General features: G+C 39.0%; 1 protein-coding gene across 1 annotated transcript in view; it reads right to left on the bottom strand.

Moving 5' to 3' along the window:
* LOC132393872 (transmembrane channel-like protein 2-A) overlaps positions 1-22,201 on the bottom strand; it is a 65,462-nt gene that overhangs the window by 11,597 nt on the left and 31,664 nt on the right. The window contains exons 8-16 of the mRNA XM_059969266.1: positions 21,591-21,689; positions 20,721-20,863; positions 20,320-20,467; positions 14,806-14,994; positions 12,756-12,935; positions 10,336-10,485; positions 9,974-10,102; positions 9,578-9,645; positions 8,146-8,385 (exon numbers count right to left, since the gene is read on the bottom strand). Of these exons, the coding sequence (XP_059825249.1) occupies positions 8,146-8,385; positions 9,578-9,645; positions 9,974-10,102; positions 10,336-10,485; positions 12,756-12,935; positions 14,806-14,994; positions 20,320-20,467; positions 20,721-20,863; positions 21,591-21,689 (1,346 nt within the window). The remainder of the gene's footprint in view (positions 1-8,145; positions 8,386-9,577; positions 9,646-9,973; positions 10,103-10,335; positions 10,486-12,755; positions 12,936-14,805; positions 14,995-20,319; positions 20,468-20,720; positions 20,864-21,590; positions 21,690-22,201) is intronic.

Below are 22,201 nucleotides of genomic sequence, written 5' to 3'. Positions count from 1 at the left end.
TTCCTTCAACTTACCAGCCACTGAATTAAGAATCACTGGGCTATAATTTCCTGGGCTATCCTGGGCTACCTTTCTTGAATAAGGGAACAAAATCCACAACCCTCCAATCCCCCGGAACCTGTCTCCTCCCAATTGATGATGCAAACGTCATCGCCAGAGGCTCAGCAATCTTTTCTGTCACCTCCCACAGTAGCCTGGAGTACATCTCATCCGTAATGCAGCTAGGGAAAAAAAAGGATAAAAGGAGCAAAATAATTGGGAGAACTAATTAGCACTAGAGAAAAAGCTTTTAGATAGAAACAAACTAATAGAATATTGAAAATATGAGTCAAGTTTTCTTTGCAAGTCTTTAAACGTTAGAAGTATATTAAAATTGTTGAGCAGCAGGCACATTATCCACTAGTTCTAAAATCCTTTAATAACTAAAAATACGTTGATCTCTGCCTGACCAAGTAGAGGAATAAACCTCAGCATCTTTTTGGGACTGAAGAAATTTCTCCTTCTTTCCATCGTAAATGTCTTTCCCTCTATCCTGATATTTTGATCCCTTGTTCTAGACCTTGCAGCCAGAACAAACATTTTCCCTGCTTGTTGATCCCTATCAGAATTTTGAACACTTCAATTCAGTAAGAACATATTAATTAAATGAAATAAAAAATAGGAGAAAAGTAGCTCATCTGACACCTTCAGCCTGTTCCATCATTCATTAAGTTCGAGGCTGATCATCTACCTCAGCTCTATTCTTCCAGCAATCTTGCTGTTGTTATGAACCCTGTAACTGGGTCACTTACCAGCAAAGATAGAGAGGTCCGTTGAAGTCTGATGGTACTATTTTTAACAGTATTTATTAGCAAAAATACACAAAAATAATATCAATGCAAATATACAGATAATATACTTCGTCAATACCAAATCTAAAAGTGCAGGTATAATAATAATCAAAAAGAAATAAGCTCTATCGTTGTCTAGGGGATAATGTATTGTCCAATGGAAATATAAAAGTCACTCAGTTCATGCAGGCTGCAGCCTGTGGGTGGAGTGAGAGAGAGAGATTTGGAGAAAAACTTGCCGATTCCTTTTATGGTTTCAATCCGTCAGAGTCTCATTGGTGTGGCCGTTCACTTGTGGCCTCTCCTTTAGCTAAGCCATTCTTCCGTGGGGAGCCCGCCAATCCCAGGCAAGGGAAGGACACACACGAGCCCCCCACCGGCTGTCGCTATTAAACACTGTCACGGGATTTCTAGCATTTCTCCTGGTGCGTCTAAAGGGGTTGTTCCCCAGACCCTCTTTTATCCTTACTCACGGGATCTCAGATGTCAATCAGGTTGGGATGATGCAATCCCTCAACCAGCCCACTCTAGTTGTCCCCTGAGGGCTTCAATGAATAGTACAGTACTCAATACACAATTCCGTCTCCAAGAGACAATAGCCGTTATCAGGGGTTTTGTTTTCGCTGAGGCCAGGAGACATTCCAAACCTTGTGGATTCTCTCTCATTTCCTGAGTCCCAGACCTGAATTAATAGCGATCTTGCGATTCTCAAAAAGGTGGGGGCGACTTTGTACCCTTCAGCCCCTTAGAGTTGTGGCATATTCGTAACACTATATATATTTTAATTCTGCTATGTCCAGCAATCTATGAAAGTGATTCGAATGAATATAATGACTGAGCCTACACAGACTTCCTGGGCAAAGAATGAAGAATTTTCTCGTCTTTCCTGTCCTATATGTTCTTCCATTCTCCTGAATCTGTGCCCGCAGACCTAGAATTGTGATCAAGGGAAAACATTCACCCTCCATCTCATCTCTCAAGTCCTTCATGAATTAGCATAGTAAAAATTTATTGTATTTAATGCTACTGTTAGATTTCCCAAAAAAAAGCAATGTACTGAATCTTGTGTGAAACACTATTAAAATGGTTCATATCCAGAAGTAATCACCAAAATGGAACATGCAATAACTAAAGGGACCTCGTGTCATTTAGGGCTACTCCTGGCACAACATTGCAAAGCAAGCAGACAAATTCATCCAGAGAGACAAGCAAGCTCTGATCAATGAGGTATGTGCTAGGTGAAAGACCCTGTGTCATAGGGAGTGTCATATGGAAAGGATCACTTGGGATCTATTGAAGGCCATGATTTCACAGGCTGCTTTGAAGAAATGTCTCTCTTTCAAAAAGTTCACTAATCAATATTTCTTCACTCTTCTTCATACCTGGGAGATGAGGTGGTGGATGCTGAACAGAACATCCTTTGGTGGTCTCCTTTTTCCTCCTGCTTTGCTTGAAGCAGCTCTTGAAACTCCATCTTGAGATTTGACTTCCCTTGCTTTGGGACCAATGACTATCTTTGATTTAATGTCAGATTATGTAATTCTGCAGGATGAAGTCAGCCCATCTATAAGGCATTGACTGCAGGGTACCTACAAACTGATGCAAGGAACAAATTCCTTCTTAAGAAGTCCAAGGATGTTTTTCATCTGCATCATGGTAGCTATGTGGCTCTCAGGTCTATGGCTGTGGTTGAATGTATGTAAGGAGACAAGCAAGTAAGGAATAGCCCATGTCCTCAGATCCATAACTCTGAGCAGAGATGATCACTTAACCATGAAGATTTCTATTATTCATGACCTAAATCAGCTTCACATTGCATGAGTGTAAACTTCTGTTTTGCAAAATCATCCAAGCAATGGCTTCCTGTTCTTATGGGAAGCCAGCAACATCAACAAATGCCAAGGTTCAAGAGATGAATTGTTTCTGACTAAAATCAAAGTACAGATGAAATGGTTTCGATGAAAAAGGAAACACAATGACGGGAATCCTCTGTGACACAGCTATTAGCAATCGATCCATTAGATGTGTCAGGGATGTGTCTGCTGCTTTCATTTAGAAAAGTCTTGTGTGAGAGAGTTGGTAGCCAATATGACCTTGATTTCAACAGAGAAAGTGCAGAGGACAGTCAACAGAGGAATGTTATCATACAGAATGTCACATGCCTCAGCAATAAAAGCCTTGGAAAAGCTGAAGACATTTGTTCATTAGAGCAGTCCAAGTAGGACATGATGAATCCAACAACTTAGTGGCAGTAGGCATTTTGCTGATTATCCTGTCCTTGCCTCTCATCCAAAGGTCTCTAACTCACCCTAAGTGACCAGCATGATCCAATGATGGAATATTCCAAGCACAGCCACTACTGTGGAATGAATATCTCAGCAGTTAAAAATCAGAGAGCATCCTTTCTACTGTTAGGCTTTGGAAGGAGTTGCAATGGACGTGTGTGAACAGTCCCATGCTACCATATTTTATTAGTTAAGTTTCACCATCATGTCAGAGAAACTGAACATCACTGGATCTACATGTTGGGACTCTATGGGATACCTTACAGGAGGACTGCAGCATTTTGTGATTGCAACTCAGCATATTTTCTCAATGGCAATAAGGAAAAGGCAATAAATGTTAAGCTTGCCAGGAATACATATGGCTTTAGTCTTGAATCAGATTTATTATCACTGAAATATTACATGAAATTTGTGGTTTTGTGGTACCAATACAATTAAAAATATATTAAAAATCTATAAATTTCAAGAATAAATAAGTCATACAGAGAAAAGGAATACAAGGTGGCATTCATGGGTTTATGGACTATTAAGACACCTCATGGTGGAAGGGAAGAAGGTGTTCCTAAATCAATGATTGTCAGTTTTCAGGCTCTTGTACCTCCTCCCTAATGGTAGTAAAGAGGAGAAGGATGCCCTGATGGTGAAGGACTTTAATGGTGGATGCCACCTTCTTGAGGCATCATGTCTTGAAGAAGTCATTGGTGGGAAGTGTTGTGCCATAATGGAGCTGGCTAAATTTATACCCCTCTGCCGCCTTTTGTGGCTTTTTATTGGAGGCTCCATACCAGGCTGCGATGCAGCCAGTTACAATGCTCTCCACAGTACATCTACAGGAATTTGTAAGACTTTGGTGACATATGAAATCTCTTCAAACTGCTAATGAAATAGAACCATCAGTGTGCCATCTTCATGATTGCATCAATGTGGTTGGCCCAGGGTAGATCCTCTGATATGTTTATACAAAGGAACTTGAAGCCACTCATCCTGAGCACTGATGATCCCTCAATGAGGACAGGGGTGCGTTCTCCTGACTTTCCCTCTTTGAAGTTCACAATCAGCTTTTTTGTCTTGATGGCAATGAGTGTGAAGTCATTGTTGCAACTCCACTCAGCTAGCCAATTTTTCTCATTCCTGTACGTCTTGTTGTCACCATCTGAGATTCCCCCAACAACAATGATGTCATCAGCAATTTCATATCTTACAGTTGAGCTGTGCTTAGGACAGAGTCATGAGTATAGACAGTAGAGCAGGTGTTTAAGTGAAGTGTACCTGTGTATATCGTCAACAAGGAGGAGATGTTATTTCCAATCTGCACTAACTGTGGTCTTCCAATAAGGAAAGCAAGGATCAAGTTGCAGATGGAATTTCTGTGGGAAGATTTACAAACTTGGCGATTAATACTGTAGGGTAATGGCACTGAATGCTGAGCTGCAATAGATAGCCTGATGTATCTTTTTCTATTGGTGCTCCAAAGCAGTGTGAAGAGCCATTGTGATTTTGTCCACTCTAGAACTGTTGCAGCTGTAGGCAAATTGCAGCAAGCCTAGGTCTTAGCTCAAGAGGAGTTAATTCTAGTGATAACCAACTGCTCAAAGTATTTCATCACAGCAGGTGTGAGTGCTGCTGGGCCATAGTTGTTGAAGCAACTCACCCTGTTATACATGATTGCTGCCCCTTTGAAGCAGATGGAAACCGCAGACTGCAGAGGCGGAAGATGTCCTTGAACACTTCAGCCACACAGTCAGCACAGGTTTTCCGAACCTGGTCAGCTACGCCACTGGGTTCTCTTTTAGAATGTTGTAGCTTTGACCTCTGAGACAGAGATCACAGGGTTGCTAGATGCTGTGGGGTTCCACACAAGTGTAGTGTTATTCTCCCTTTCAAAACATCCATAAAAGATATTGAGCACATTGGGGTGTGAAACATCACTGCCGTTTATGCTCCTAACTTCCACTTTATAGTAGGAATGGCATGAAAACTCTGATACATCTGTCTCATATCCAATTCTGTCTCTGGCTGCACTCAGAATTGCCTCACGTGGCCGTCTCTAGGTCATACTTGGGCTACTTGTAATACTACAACGTAATAAAAATCTATGTATCACTAGTAATCAGTCACCTGAACATCACATCACACTTAACTCAGGCACATCCCAAATGTTTTCGGCCAATCAGAGATACTCAGTACAATTTTTACATTAACAATTTTGATTGATACTGTTCTTTCATTCCCTGAGTTAATGGACATTTAAATCAGAAGTCGATAACCATTAACAGTTATGATCATTATCTCTGAATGTTAATGTAAACATAAACACAGGAGGTGATCATCTATTCATGGCAGGTAAAATGTGCTACCCAGTCTAATCCCATCTTCTAACACCAGGTCACAATCCTCACGTACTCTTCCAAGTACTATATGAGAATTCTGTATCAACACCAACCTCTTCTGAAAGAATAGTTTCCTCATCTCCTCAACATCCTTCTACTAACAATTTTACATCTACATCCCTAGTTTTTGATCCCTTGCTAAGGGAATTGGGTCTTAACTATTTATTCTATTTAGGCCCTGAAATTGTTTTTACATCATATCTTCCCTCTACCTTCCTGATTCCAAAGAAAACAAACTTATGTCAATGCATTAATTTTCCGACACTGAGAAAATCCCACTAAGTCACCAATGCATCCTTTCTGGAACAATCATATTCTTCCTATTATGTGACAATTTGAATTGTACACAGTGCTCAAGCTGCGACCTAAGTAATGTTGCATACAGGTCCAACAAAACTTTCCTGTTCTTATATTTAATGCCTCATCTAATGTAGGAAAACATCCATGTGCATTTTAACCACTTTATTGACTTTCCTAATACTCTAAGGTTCTGTGGACATCTACTCAATAGTCCATTTGCTCCTCCTCAACATGCAAGGTTCTGCCAGCTCTCTTGCCTTGACGTACTCTGCACATGACTTGCCTCACACGTCACCAGAATAATTTCCATTCACCTTTCAGCCCAAATGACCAGATTAATTGTGTCTTCTCCTAAGGTTTAAAGCATTCCTCCTCATTTCCATCCATTCAATCATTTTGTATCATCTGCAAATATATTTATCATATCCCTTCTAGGTTCCTAAGGTGTCATAGCTGGGGGTGGTAGTGGGGATAAGCTCCCACTACCTATAAAATGCTCCAAGTGGCGTGCATCTCTAACAGCTTCTGACAACCAAGTCTAACTCTTGGCCTTCACGTGTGGCTTAGTTACTAAGCCTGACGGAACTGTTTCCACTGACAAGGGAATGGGCAAAGCTGGACCACTGGCGCCTCAAAAACAGTTGTTTTGGGCAGGTAGGGCTCGTCAGCCTTGGATGGTAGCCTGCCTAGGAGAAGGAAAACTCTGAATTTAGACCTTCATTGTCTTGTGGCCAAACCCACCGAGGAAGAAATCCGGAGCCAGGGTCCTTAAGGTGGTTTGATGTTGTTTAGAACATCACTCTGGCAACCTCTGTGATGGCACTGGTGCCAAGCTGTATTGGCGCTTGCCTTTCCCTTGGACTACATCAGTGACGTGGAGAAGGGGAGACATGCTGCATGGGGCAACAGCCAGTTCTTCAAATCTTCCTGTCCAGGCTTGCACCCTGGAGAGGACACAGTCCACCAGAGGTGCAAATACATGATCCCCTGCCTACTAATACCCCTTCAATATCATTGTTGCAAAAGCCAATGGACTGGGTACTGACCTCCCATGGAACACCGCCGACAAAAGCCTTCCAATCACAAACATACAGCATCAGAACAATAACTCAGGATCTGATTTCTGTCTTTACTGCATGGGTGGTAAGCTGGCAGAGTAAATCACCCACTTGTTAAAGCATTTTCTTTTCATTTGGCCATGCTGTAATTATATCTTCTCAAGCAATACCAGTGCAGAATCTAATTTCAGTCTGACAAGTTTCCAATATGAATATAAACATAGGTATTTATAATTATTGTCACTGAAAGCAAGTGCAGGCAAACACTAGATTTTCTTTTAAATACATTGCTATTCAAATGACTGTGACTTTGCACCTGGCAAGTCAAATAGAAATCAGAAACTTGAACTCGGAGGTAAATATTAACTACACAACTATACCAGCTTCTATGGATGCAGAAGCACAGCTAATATTGTGGAATGTTTTTTTAAAGGGGGGATGGAAGAGAAAGTTAATTGGATAAAGCACGATGGGCGTGGGAAAGTGACTGCACTGAAAACAGTTTCTGTGAAGTGAATCAAATTAATATCCCCTGTATTCTCTAATTGGCCTTGAGCAATAACATGGGTGTATCATCTGTATTATATTCAAATTCTCGTAGCTACACACTTTAATTCAAAATATGGAGTCTTACAGAATAGTATATCCTTCTACTTACTGCAATCTGTACTACAAAGGTTGGTGATAAACAAATCAAAATTGTGCCTTTAAATCTATATTTTAAATATATAGAAGATATGTTTACAAAAATACATGAAAAATTTACTTTGCTGCTATCTAAGCCTTTTTATTATTGCTACTTTACATGTAGGAGCAGAAATAAGATGACATCTCACCTAGTGGATTATTAAATTGAACATGAAATGCTTTGCAAAGTGGCTATTTAATTAGGCACCATATACATTTATAAAAAAAAGGATATCTATTTGAAAATAAAGAATATAAAATGGTAAGGGGAAGAGATAGAAATGCAATTAAATTCGATTTTAAATGGTTAATGTCAAATGAGCTTCTGTGCTGTAATGGCTATAATTATAAGATGCATTTACTTGATAAGATGATCCATTTTGCCCAGAATTGCATACAACATGTTGATGTGTTTCTGTAATTGTGCCTCATATTAATTTACAATTACTTGGCCAAAAGCTTATTAGTTCAATTATCAACAAAATCAAGAGATATATAATATTAAGAAGGGTAATAGGGTAATCCATGCTTATTTCATTAAATAGGAGACAACATATTAATTTGACACGGGATTGGTTTCTTTAAAACTAATTACCTGAATGGTCCACAATCAAATGAGGGCGTAAATGTCATTATGGTGTAGACTACTGGTAATAAGCTTAGGAACAAAATCAACAGTAATAATGACATGTAGAAATTATTAGATCCCGATGCTTTGAAAACTCTTGACTGAGGGACATTGCAACACATAACAGCCCAGCCCTGAAAGTACATAGATGTCAACAGCCGTAGAATATTGATGCCAATTAAGCCGGGAGAATAGAAGGTGCCCATCCTGAAAATAAAAGAAAGGAAACTCTTCAATTCGGTGTAAAACTCATGAATGCAAGTGCTAGCACTGCAAGAACTTGCTTGATCTTATTTATTGCCTTCCACTGTCTGCAGGTGTTTAATATTTGAAATGAATTACTTTACCATTCTGACATGGTTATTGGTCATATCTGGTAATGATGTTTGTAAAGTTACATATTTTTTATATTTACTAAGATAATGTTTTGAGGTACACAAGTGGCTGTGTAATTTGAGATACTGTGAGGACAAGGAAGTTATTTAATTTTATTTTTTCTTCACAGTGACCAGGGAAAGTGCTTTCAAAGCTGCTACCTCCATCTACTGGCAGAAATCCATTTCCATGGGATAATTTTCTTCAAGGCTTAATTTTCGAAATTTGAATTATTTTTTTTAAATGGACTCCATAATGGACTGAAATTTTCAGTAAATGTACTGCCATTCCTCACAGATTACAACATATTATCATAGTAAATGTGAGGAAGATCAAGGCTTAAAACGTGCAAACACCAAAGCCACAGACTATTGTACAGCAGATTGCTGCTATCGTGCTGATACTCTGCAATACTATTTACCATTGTGGAGAGTGACCCGCAAACATTTTCAGTCATTGCTCTAGGAAAGTTAGCAAACAAATACTGTTTCCAGTGATCTATTCATTTCTATGGAGAGGTGTGGCCACAAGGAAGAACAGAGATGGCACACCTGCAACTAGACTGGACTGAAAATAATCATCAAAGTCACCAACATTCTACTGAGCCCTACATGACAGCTTGTGTGTAATCCATTCAACAACTTATCAGGAAGATTAGCAAATATCCTAAACCCCTTGTTTCCTCTCACTATACGTATTCCATTAATATTTCAAACTTTTCCAATAATGTATGCATCTTTATTTCTTTAATGAATTAATTAATATTCATTAATAAATGTTTTCTGACTCTATAAGATTTTTCAAATACACCCTAAATCCCTCTTGCTCTATATAAAACGGTTGGGTTCTCCTTGATTATTTTTGAGATTGGTTCTCAGACTATCTCACACATTGCTAGTCATCATAACTCATTAGCCAAGATTAAATAGGTGGAACCAAGTTTATTAATCACGTTATTAATGTAATTACGTAATCACGTAATTAACTTTATTAATCATGTGGATATAAGAAAAGTCCTCATTACCATATCATTCCTTGATTGAAGATAAGTCCTAGAACATTTCCACTGATGTCAAATTCGGTATATGAAGGCTGAAATTTTAAGAGTAAATGTTGCAAGGTTATCAGTTAAAACAAACTGTCTTTTTACAACATTATCAACAAAGGGTGTAGATATTTACTCCTTGCCCAATGGGCCCATTAAACATGTTCTAAGCCATTTTTGCTTTGAAAGAATTAATTTTAAATGATTCTCTAAAAAAAATTGAGGTATCTACTAGTGAACAAATTCATCTATGCATGTTCAAATGTGATTAGAAGAGCATAAATATATTTTCAAATCTTTAATCATGTATCAAATATAGAACATTAGAGATTATTAATTCACTCAACATATTTCTTTTGAGAAATAATACTTAACAAATCCATACTCCAGATCCCAGCACCAGCAGTAGTTAACGAATCTGACAAATAGGGCACGTAGGAAATCTCCAACAAATATACTGCCATAAGTTACGAGAATGTCAGACACAGTAAGCTTTGTAAATTCCTAAAAGTTGTAAATAATAGAAGTTATTCAGTATATCATGTAATGATTCAATCTTTCAATAATTTTGCATGTTTACTACACAACTAAATCTATCAAAACAGAATGTCCCTTTATACACTGATGTAATTTGACCAGATTATTTAATATATTATGCAATGTTGACAAGAAAAAGCACAAACAATAAATTTAATATTTCAATGTCCACTTCTACAATATTGATTAAAATGACATACCATTCCCACACCAGTCTCCCAGCATGGCCCGCGGGGAAAATCTGCAGGATCTATTTGTGGAATATTCCCAGTGGTTGAATTATCGGATGTTAAATTGAAGGAATTCATCATGGCTAAAGTCTTATTTTTTATACTTTCTTCCTCTGCCAACTGAATAAGAGAAAGGTAATATCTTGTTTAAAATCTCATTGGTACAGCAAAATATTTTAAGGAAATTGTTTAGATTTGGATCTGTCAAGATCCCATTTTTTTTCCAGAAGCAGCCAGCAGTGGTTGGCAGACCTGCTCTCTCATGGATGTCTGGCATTCTCTGGAAAATATTAAAATAATTCATCAATTTGGGATTGATTGCTACACAACTGATTTAATTATTTTCTCTTAGGAAATACCTTTCTTCTCCAAAGATGATAAAAAAGCTGGAAACCAAACATGCAGAGATTTATATTCGTAGACTTATTACTACACAAATATACATAATATGTCATATGGCAAATTTAACAGAAATTTTTATATTTAAGAGAATGTATTTAATAGCCAACAGCAGTTGTTCCAGGAGGAAATGACATAGCAATCAAGGAGGTCACAAAAAGCCTCGTGAAATCCTGGAGAGACTAGAGTTTGCTGGAGTCTAGAGCAAAGAACAATCTGCTGGAGAAACTTAGTGGGTCAAGCAATATCTGTTGAGGAAAGGAACTGATATTTCAGGTTGAAAGCTTGCATCAGGACTGGGAGTGGAGAGGGGAGATGGCCATTTTGAAGGGAAGAAGGAGAGTTGCCTCAATTCACGTTAACTATTTTTGGCTCTTCTCTCCTTTTCTAGATCTGTCTCCATCTAAGGAGGCAAACTATCCAGTGGTATTTACTATAAGCACACTGTATCCCAGAGCTACTTACCTCTTCTCTCCCAGTCCCTCTCAGATTCCTGTCGCAATTCTCCTTCTTCCTTTTTATACTGATGATTGTCCCTTCTCAGTTCTGATGCTTGGTTTCAACCTGAAACGTGAACAATTCCTCCCCCAGCCACCACACCCCCACCCCAGCCCCACATATACTGCTAGACTTGGTTGAGTTCCTCCAGCAGATTGTTGCTTCTGGTATCACGTGACCTTAAGTTTTTAAGTTTTCATTACATAATATTTGTTGACTCTCCAATTATTGCTGAACCAGGAGGTATTATAACTAATGTATTCTTCTTCCCTAAGTCACTTTGCATCCACAGTACACTTTTTGGGGCTTCCTCACTGTATGCGTTCTTTGCTTTCTGCTCACAAGATTGATTATCGTATGTAGCTCTTCTGGCAAATTAATTCCTGTCTTCTTCTCTGTATTCTTGTCAAGTTAAATTATTCATGTTCCATGCTAACATGGCCTTCTTTTTGAATTATAAAAAGCTGCAGAGACTCCAGATTTCCTTAGAATAGCACAGAATAGCATAGAGATGCTAATTTTTCAAAATCACATAAAGAACGTTATGCTGCAATTAGAATGCGGATTACTGGACAAAATGTGGAAATTGACACATCCCAGTCTAGTCTTGTCCTTTGTAAAGGAGGAGCTGTTGCACAGAAGTCACGGAAATTTAATATCATTACTCATTATTCTGGATAATCCTCTTTACCATTGGCTTTTCTGCTATTTGAATTTTGACTTTGTCACCTCATAATTTTTTCTAATATAATGATCTGTGATAAAAAGAGAAAATCTAAATGTAAAAAAAAACACCTAATGATTTGGAGTTATAAATGCTCTTATGTTGATTTTGAAACCATTTAATCTATTTGTGATTATGAAGATCAGTCCACATCAGTAAAACCAGCACACTGAAGCAGTCACAGTAAACTGCAAGTGATGTGATTATGGTTTAAACAAATTTTCACAAACTTCATTTTATATTAAACACAACACTCAATTTAAAATAGAATGCTAATGCTTTGTTTATGAAATTAAAAATGAAAACCAAAAATGCAAGGATGTTAGTAAAATTAACATCTTTTCTGAATAGAGTTCATTTTGCAAATGTTTTTAAGAAGCACCCCAAATGCAACATGCATACATGTAAAAGATCTGATATTAAGAGATCAGTCAATAAAGTCAGCCTGGATACATCTAAAGAGGCACCAGCAACCATCTTCCAAGGCATTTTGCCTTTCAGAGAAAAAAGATATGAAGATGTGTTTTAACTTGTGTAGGTGGCCAGATGTCATTCCATTTCCTACAAAGACTGAGCTGCTATTAACACATATCATTGCAATTGTTAACTCTTTATTAACTTCATCTGTTACTATGCAAAGCTTTGCCACTTCAACCCTAGCAGAGGATTTTAATGGGATAATATATTCCACAAAAATGAGCTGAGCTCAGTACTCAGAAACATAAGTACATCACAGTAAGCAGATTTAAATTGAATGAGAGTATCTCACCTGCACATTAACTTGATCGATAAGAGCCAGCAGAAATGTGTACAGGTTACCAAGGAACAGGGCAAACATTCGCCACAGCTGCCATTTCAGTGCAATACGTGGATGGTAATTTTCCAGAGTAGCAATTGTTTCAAATAATGGAGGAACAAACATTCCCAACAATGCCATAACTATGTCAATCTACAAAATTAATATATTTGAGAGGTAGTTATTGCAAATACCTTACCACTGTTATACCACCATCAAGAATGCTTACAGAGACATCACACACCCACACTTTGAAAAGTCCAATCAGCTGGCTGCATTTCTACTCCCAGTGTATAGCAGACACTAAACACCACAGTACCAGTGCTGAGGACACAGAATATTGTCAAGGGAAGCGGAGGAGAGCTTACAGAACTGCTCTGAGTCGGTGGACTGGACAATGTTCGGGGAGTATTCTTCAAATCTGAATAAATATGCCCTAGTTATCACTAACTTCAGCAAGACCTGTGTGGATAAGTGTGTGCCCTTCAGAACATACTGGACACACCCAAACCAAAAGCCCTGGATGAACCAGGAGATTTATAACCTGCTAAGGGCTAGATCTGTGGCTTTCAAGACTAGTGATTCAGTGTTGTACAAACAGTCCAGATAAAACCTATGAAAGGCTATTTTAAGAGCAAAAAATAAAATTCCAATTGAGGTTAGAGAAGGAATTGGATAAACATTAGCTCTGGCAAGGGTTGCAGGCCATTATTTCCTATAAAGCAAAACCTAACATCAGGAATGGCTGGGATGCTTCACTCCCAGATGAGCTCAGGTCTTTTATGCAAGCTTTGAAAGGCAGAATAAAACTACAACTGTGTGAATCCCTGCAGCATCTGGCAGACCCGTGGGCTATGTCTCAGAAGCTGGCATCAGAACATTTTCAAAGAGGGTAAAACGTCAGTCCCTGTAAGGCATTGTGAACCACCAGGTGGGAGTAATCAAGGACATACTCAATCTCTCACTGCTGCAGTCGGCGGTTCCCACCTGCATCGAAAGGGCAACAATCGTACCAGTGCCCAAGAAGAGCCGGGTGAGCTGCCTCAATGACTGTCACCAGTGACACTCTTAAATTTCAACAGATGTACCACAGACAGCATTCTAACCGGTTGCATCACCGTCTGGTATAGGAGGGCCACTGCACAGGATTGGGAAAGGCTTCAGGATGTTGTAAACTCAGACAGTTCCATCACAGGCACTAGCTCCCCAGCACCGAGACACTTTCAAAAGGCAATGCCTCAGAAAGTGGCATCCATCATTAAGGACCCCCATCACCTAGGGCATGTCCTCTTCTCATTGCTACTGTGAGGGAGGGGGTACAGGAACCTGAAGACACACACTCAGTGTTTCAGGAACAGCTTATTCCCTTCTGCCATCTGATTTTGGAACAGACAATGAACTAACCCATGAACACTACGTCATTTTGTTCTTGCTCTCTTCTTGAACTACTTATTTCATATATTTTTAAATATAGATGTATTTCCTAATGTAATTTATAGTTTTTTATGTATTGCAATGTACTGCTCCCACAAAATAATAAATCTCATGACATATGCCAGTGATACTAAACCTGATTCTGATAACTTAGGTGGTTTCTATGAAAGTATTTGATTTAAGGTGTTTACAGACAAAGCATTAAACATAAGACTTTTGTAAGTTAATTGATTCATATCTGAGATGACAAATCAGATAACACATTGATACAAACTAAATAAAATTGTCAAACGTTTTAGTGAAGGAGCTATAATGAACACAGTATTCAGAGTACACTAAGTGTGCTATGGTAGTCACAGAACGTGAATAGAATAGTTGCCTCAAACATATGAATCACTCTTGGATGTAAGTAATCTAGACCCGAATACCTCCACATTACATTTTTTTAAATCACAGTTATTATGTTCCAAAACTAAAACAAAATTTCAAATGAAGCAAATTCAATCATGTACTTTCCCTCAGATAAAACTACTATGATCCTTCAATCATTCTATTCGTTTTATGGCAGCTGATGTAATGGAATACTTACTTCATTTTTCTGATACCAGGTTAAGTAATCCAGTTTTGAGTAAGTCTGGGATTTCCTCACAACATAAAAAATTAGATACCCACTTCCGGCAAGACAACAAAATATAAGAAAGTTTGCCAAAACAATTAAAAATCTCCTGAGGTGAACATTTTCATCTTTTTGGTTTTCCTCTTCATCCACAATGGATTCCTGACAAAATAATGAATATAAATATTTAAAATGACCAGTTATACTAGGGAATATTACTAAAATGTGGATTACTTGCAGAGGTAATGATGTGATCAAATTTTGTAAATGGTGGAATACCTAGGAGTTGCTGCTCTCTCCCGAAGGCTGACACAGACAGTTCAGTGCGAGTCCAAACAGCAGGGTAGGAAAATGAAATAAATGAAAAGATCTTCCAGTAAAATAATAACACTCAGGGAGTGTGGTCTTGAGTATCCCCACTACAGAATGGGACTAAAAGCCAAGGGTGGAGACGGCACTTAAGAATTTAACAGTATAGTCATAAAAAGGAATTCAAAATGTGAATAAATGGCTTTTTCCAAGGCTGCTGTGCTAATTCCCACATGTTCTGTTGTCTCACAGGTGTCAGTATAAAGAAGATGATCAAAGCGATGCAGAATATTTTGCTGTCTGTTTCGTTTCTGTATTTCCATATGACTATACGTTAAAGTTAGTTAAAGTCTGTCCCGAGTCTGATCGGCTCATCAGGCCGGTGTTTATGCCAGTTTCCGTGGCGTGAAGCGACTGAGAATATATCACTCCCCCGCCCCCCCGCCCCCCCGGATAGGACGCTAGTCTATTGCGAGGTTAACCCCCAACATTTTGCAGGTACCCATTTTCAGCTGGGTGGGCTGGAGCAATGTGTGGTTAAGTGCCTTGCTCAAGGACATATAAACAATACATTGAACGATAATTAAGGTAATGTGTCACATTTTGATATGTATGCTGGTAGAATCCATGCTTAGAGTACAAAGAAGGAGTTAAATGCAATGAAAAATTGATAAAACATAGTAAGTTCTACCTCTCTGACTGATCTATTAATTCAGAAAAGGCAAAAAGTAGGGTACATGTTTCACGATGAACTCTTTGTGGTACTCAGACACAGCAGCCTTCTCACACTCTTGTTCCCCTAACTTGGAACATCTAATGATTAATTGCCGGCTGTTCAACTTACCGGGAGCTCTCCTCTGTGATCCTGACTGCAGTTTACATATCACCAAAGGCCGACGTTAAGCAGGCACTCGAGATATTGAATGCTGCCATCAGCAAACAAGAAACAGCCCAGCCCAGCCCAACACCATTCAAATCACAGTCGAGGGCTTCAGGCAGGCTTGTTTGAAGAAATCTCTGCCTAATTGCCATCAGTATATAACCTGCAGCACCGGGGTCCCAACACAGTCGACCAGATACTATACTACAATTAGGAATGCCTAGACCTCATTTCAGGAAATCTGATCACTTGGCTCTCCTCCTCCTACCGCTGTACAGACAGAGGCTACAGAGCAAGGCTCCAGAGATAAGGACAACAAGGAAATTGTCAAGCGAGGCAGGGGAGCGGCTACAGGATAATTTTCAGTATGGAGACAGGGCTATGTTCAAGGACTTAGAGGATTTGAATGAATACACCATCATTGTCATGACTTTATAAGAAGAGTCATGGCTGAGTGTGTCCCTACAAAACATTCAGTCTTCCCCAACCCGAAGCGCTGCGTAAACCATAAGATCCACAATCTGCTTTGGGCCAGATCAGTGGCATTCGGGTCTGGCGATCAAGTAATAGTCCAAGAGGACGAGGTACAATCTCCAAAAAGCTATCTCACTTGCAAAGTGTCAAACTTGGATGACTGAAGGATGCTTGACAGTTGTGGCAGGGCTTGCATGCTATTACCATTTACAAAGTGAAAACAAGCGACAGGCGACAACAAGGCTTCACTCCCAGATGAGCTCAATGCCTTCTATACTCGCTACTATTGAGCACACCTACATGAAGTGTTGTCGAGGGAAAGCAGCCGCCATCATCAGAGACCCTCACCACCCAGATCACGCTCTCGTAGAAAGGAGCACCAACCCAGTAAACCTCTGCTAATAAGTTCTTCAGCAGATGCAACATCCTCATAAGTCCCTGCAGCATACTATCCAATGTCATCACCTTCCTTCCTAGTAACACAGGAACTAGAATTTTACACAGAACTACCTCTCCAATCTTGAACTCTTTGCCTCCACTTGCAATAAAAATATCCTGTATGATCATGCACTTCTGTCCCATGACCTCAAATGATTTATGAGAGTGAAGTCAGGAATGTGAAATTTTCATCAGTGGCCTAGATAGGTACAAAGATCAAAAAGCATTGAAAGAGAGGGGGGAGATCTCAAACTGATTCTTTACATCTGTATTTAGTCGAGATTTGGACAGTCTATTGAGGCAGATTAGAGTGGATAAATGCCCAGGGCCTGATAGGGTGTTCCATCAGACCCTGCAGGATGCTAGTGCAGAAATTGCAGAGGCTCTAACAGAGATACTTAAAAAATGTTGTTCCATTGTTTATGAAAGGCTCTTGGAATAAGCCAGGAAATTATAGGCCAGTAAGTCTGAGATCAGTGATGGGTAGGTCAAGCAGAAGCACTGGGTGAACAATGAAATCCAGAATCTCCTAACAGCCAGATCAGAAGCATTCAAGTCTAGAGATCAAGAATGCTACAAAAGGTGCAGGTATGATCGCTGGAAAGTCATCTCACGGAGGAAGTAGAGATTCCAGATTAGACTGCAATCAATGAGAAATCCCATAACCTGCTACAAAGCTAAATCTTGTGACATAGGGAACAGCAGAGCTTCGCTTCCAGATGAACTCAATAACTTCTATGCTCACTTTGATCACCAGAATAGGGAGGAACCATCGTGCACCCCCATGTGTCCTGATAACCGTTGGTCTCATTATCTGAAGATGACTTCAAGAGAGTGAATCCAAGGAAAGCATCTGGCCTGGACGGAGTGCCTGGCCGAGTACCGAAGACCTGTGCTGACCAACTGGTTAGTGTATTCATGGATATCTTCAACCCCTCACTCCAGCAGTGTGTGGTACCCACTTACATCAAACAGGTTTCAATCATAGTAGTGCCCAAGAGGAGTGTGGTAACGTATCTAAATGAATATCACCCGGTGGCACTTACACCCACAGTGATGAAGTCTTTTGAGAGGCTGGTAGTGAAACATCAGCTCTTATCTAAGTGGCGACCTTTGTACTTTGTCACTGGAAGGTATTTTAAGGGACCAAACATGTAAGTCTTTGGATAGAGAGGAACTGATTAGGAGTAGTCAATATGGCTTTGTGCATGGTAGGTAATTTCTAACCAATTTTAGTGGGTTTTTTTGAGGAAGTGGATGAAGGCAAGGCAGTGGATGGTGTCTGCAAGGTCTTTGACAAGGTCCCACGTGGGAGGTTGGTGAAGAAGATTCAGTTGCTTGGTATTCAGGATGAGGAGGTAAATTGGATTAGATATTGGCTTCTCAGGAGAAGCCAGAGAGTGGTAGTAGAGGGTTTCTTCTTTGACTGGAGGCCTGTGACTAGCAGATTGCTGCAAGGATTGGTGCTGGGTCCGTTGTTCTTTGTCATCTAGATCAATAATCTAGATGGTAATGTAAACTGGATCAGCAAGTTTGCAAATGACATCATAAGTGGGGGTTCAGCAGCCAGCAAGGCAGGCTGTCAAAGGCTGCAGTGGGATCTGGACCCTCTGGAAAAATGGGCTGCAAAATGGCAGATGGAATTTAATGCAGACAAGTGTGATATGTTGCTCTTTGCGAAGACCATTCAAGGTAGATCTTAAACGGAGAGTGGTGGAGCTCCGAGGAGTGTGGTAGAACAGAGGAATCTGCAAATACAGATCCATAATTCCTTTAAAGTGGTGTCACAGGTTAATGAGTTCACTCTTGAAATGCTGGCCTTCATAAATCAAAGCATGGAGTGTAGACTTAGAATACTATGTTGAAGTTGTAATAGACTTTAATGAAGCCTAATTTGGAGTATTGTGTGCAGTTTTGGTCACCTATCTACAGGAAAGATGTCAAAAAGATTAAAAGAGTGCAGAGAAAAGTTACAAGAAATTTGCCAAGACTTAAGGACATGAGTTATGGGAAAAGGTTGAATAGTTTAGGACTATATTCCCTACAGCAAGGGGAATTGGGGAGAGATTGGATAGAGGTATACAAAATTATTAGAGGTTATGTAGAGTGTAAATGGAAGCAAGCTTTTTCCACTGAGGTTGAGTAAGACTAGAACAAGAGGTCATGAGTTAAGGATGAAAGGTTAAATGTTTAAGGGGAACGTGAGGGGGATATTCTTCGCTCAGTGGGTGATGAGAGTGCGGAATGAGCTGACAGCAGAGGTGATGAATCAGGGTTTGATTTCAGCATTTAAGAATAATTTGGATAGGTATGTGGATGGGAGGGGTATAGAGGGCTACAGATGCAAATTGGTGTTATTAGGCTGATTAATAATTTGGCATAGATTAGTTGGGACAAAGGGCCTGTTTCTGTGCTGTAGTGTTCTATGACTCTATGTACGATAGTGCAGTTCACTTGAGTTGTTTCAGTCAGTAAAATTAATGCCCATAGTCTTCCAATACCAATATTTTCTGATTTCTGTAATTTTTATATTTTCTGATAATGTAGCATGAGTCATGTGGTCAATCAATTCTGTACTTGCTTACAGAGCAATCTCATTCCAACACTAATTCTCACATATTCTCAGTTGGCCACTTACCTACACACTGCAGACAACTGGGATGTCGGAGAAAACAGGGACACCCAGGAGAGGACACAAGATAAAGAGCAAACACCACACAGCCAGCACACAAGATCAGGATTGAACCCGAGTTGCAGGAGTTCAGGGAAGCAACTCTACAAGTAGTGCTACTCTGTTGCCATGTGAAGATCAGACACTGCAGAAGCTTCAAAGGCTTATTTCATCTGCACCCCAATCCTCTAAGAATGCGACCACTAAACGACAGTAGTAGCAATATCATGCAAACCTCAAATTCAAGGAACAATAGTCTGCTGGTGGAACTGAGTGAATTCAGCAGCATCTGTTGGAAGAAAGATATTGTGAATGTTTTGGGTCAAAGCGAAAATGCTGACAATTCCTTTCCTTCCACAAATACTGCATAACTCACTGAGTTCCTCCAGCAGACAGTTGCTCCAGATTCCAACATCTGCATTCTTTTGTGTCTGCAATTCAAGGGAAACATCCTTGAGAAATATGTTCTTTTTAAATTTCCATACAGAAGCAAAAAACTTCAGGAGCACAAAATCTAAAATTAAAATGGAGTTCTGACAGGAGAGAATCAATATGAAATATTGATTCTGTTTCTTTACCCAATAATTCTATCTGATTTGCTCTATGTTCTCCTCTCTTATCTTTATTCATACAATTTCCATGATTGAAGGAGGGGAAAACACAAACCAATATGCATAGATAATAATGATTTAATTCAACAGAATTTTGAATTTACCTTAAAACTGGTTGTAATGGATGCAAACTTGTTGTCAGCTGTTTCAGGATTTCCAATTAGATAATCCCAACTAGTAAACATCTTCCAACTGAAGTTGAAATCCCCATCATCTCCATCAACTCCACTTTCATCTGCATTCCGTGCCATTCTATATAGGATCAATATTTTTGTAAGACATAAATATTATTTTAAATCAGTATTTTCAACACATAACTTCATATCTCAGCTGATGGCTTGATGACAGGTGATAGTCACAAACAGTTCAGGCTTCATTGCTTAACAAGTCACTTGACTGCAATTCTCCATTACACCCTATGGAATAGGTACTCTCTCATTGTCCTGGATGAACTCATTAACAGCTGCACAAGAATGTAAACAGTCAAAGCTTAATCAATACTCACGTTCTGATCACAACCATGAGGCTGTATCCGAAGGAACCCACGCCAACCATGAAATAAGACAAGGGTAATCTGTACTTGAACACACCAATCATTCGTTGATTATTGTAGTATCCATAGAAAAGAGCTGAATATTTTATATAACCCTGTAAAATTTTTGTGTTTATTTTAAAATCATCCTGTTATATCAATGGTTCATATTTTATTGTTTGTATATCATGAATTAATCTTACAGCATATCATGCACACAAGGTACTGAAAAACATTTTTCTAAAACATGTCATCGCATAAGTTTTTCTAGACATCATTGGAAAAATCAATTTCAAACTAACTTGCAAAATTCAGATTTTAAACATGTATGAGAATATAAAATACTTAAGTATTAATCTGAAGTTATTGGTTTAAAGTTTCTTTAATGACTCATATATGAGCACATCAAAGCAAAGTCATAGTACTCATTTGGATGTGATGGAAGAATTAAGAAGTTAACCAGACAATGACATGCTTCACAAGATTTTGTCAAAATATATGAAAATCTATAATGTAGATAGATAATAGATATACAATACATGAATCCATTTGTTGCATAATTCTTAATTGTTAACAAAATATTCAAAACTAAGATGTAGGATACACTCTAAAAAACAATCAATAGGCAGCTTAGATTTAGAGTACAAAGACCCCATCCAAGCAATATCTACATCTCCTGTCATGGACTGACAATGAAAGGCTGATGAAAGTCTTAAGGCATATCTGCCTAGAAATTCATTCTTGGATCTGTTGTATTAAAGATTTCACATTGTAATATCTGCATAATAAGTAACTTCTGATGTTTAGTGGAACCAGATTTTGGAAGTAAAGCGTGACACTCACCCCAAACTCCCAAAGTACTGAAAAATCCATAGCAGTTGGCTGTTCTGCCCTTGGAACGGTCTTCCGAGGAATACTGCCATATGGTAGGCCCATCAACACCTGAAGTAAAACAGAACTGTTACCATTTTGTTTTGCTTTCTTTGATATTCAGCTAATAGTTTTTCATTTTGGATCACTTTCTCTTGGCAAAAAAGCAAAAATATGATCAACAAAAGTTATCCTAGGACTGAACTTTGAATGAGCGAGACAGAGCAAGACATGAAGTTAATTTTATTTATTTATTGAGATACACCGTGGAATAGGCTGGGAGCCCTTTGAATCATGCCAATTTATTCCTAACTTTATCACAAGACAACTTACAATGACCAATTAACTTAGCAAACGTTACGTCTATGGACTATGGGAGGAAACCAGAGCACCTGGAGGAAACCCACATGGTCACAGAAAGAAGGTACAGACTCCTTGCCAGCTGCAGTGGGTGGCAAATGGGATTAGTATAGTTAGGCATGATAGTTAACATAGAAACGGGGACTGAAGGCCCTGTTACTATGTTAGACAATTCTATTATTCAATTAATCATCTGCATTATTCATGAAAAATTCCTTTTTCTC

Source organism: Hypanus sabinus, chromosome 5 (assembly GCF_030144855.1).
Source record: "Hypanus sabinus isolate sHypSab1 chromosome 5, sHypSab1.hap1, whole genome shotgun sequence".
NCBI classification, from domain to species: domain Eukaryota; kingdom Metazoa; phylum Chordata; class Chondrichthyes; order Myliobatiformes; family Dasyatidae; genus Hypanus; species Hypanus sabinus.
Note: the sequence above shows the minus strand (reverse complement) of the source record. Positions and strands in the feature narration are given on the sequence as shown.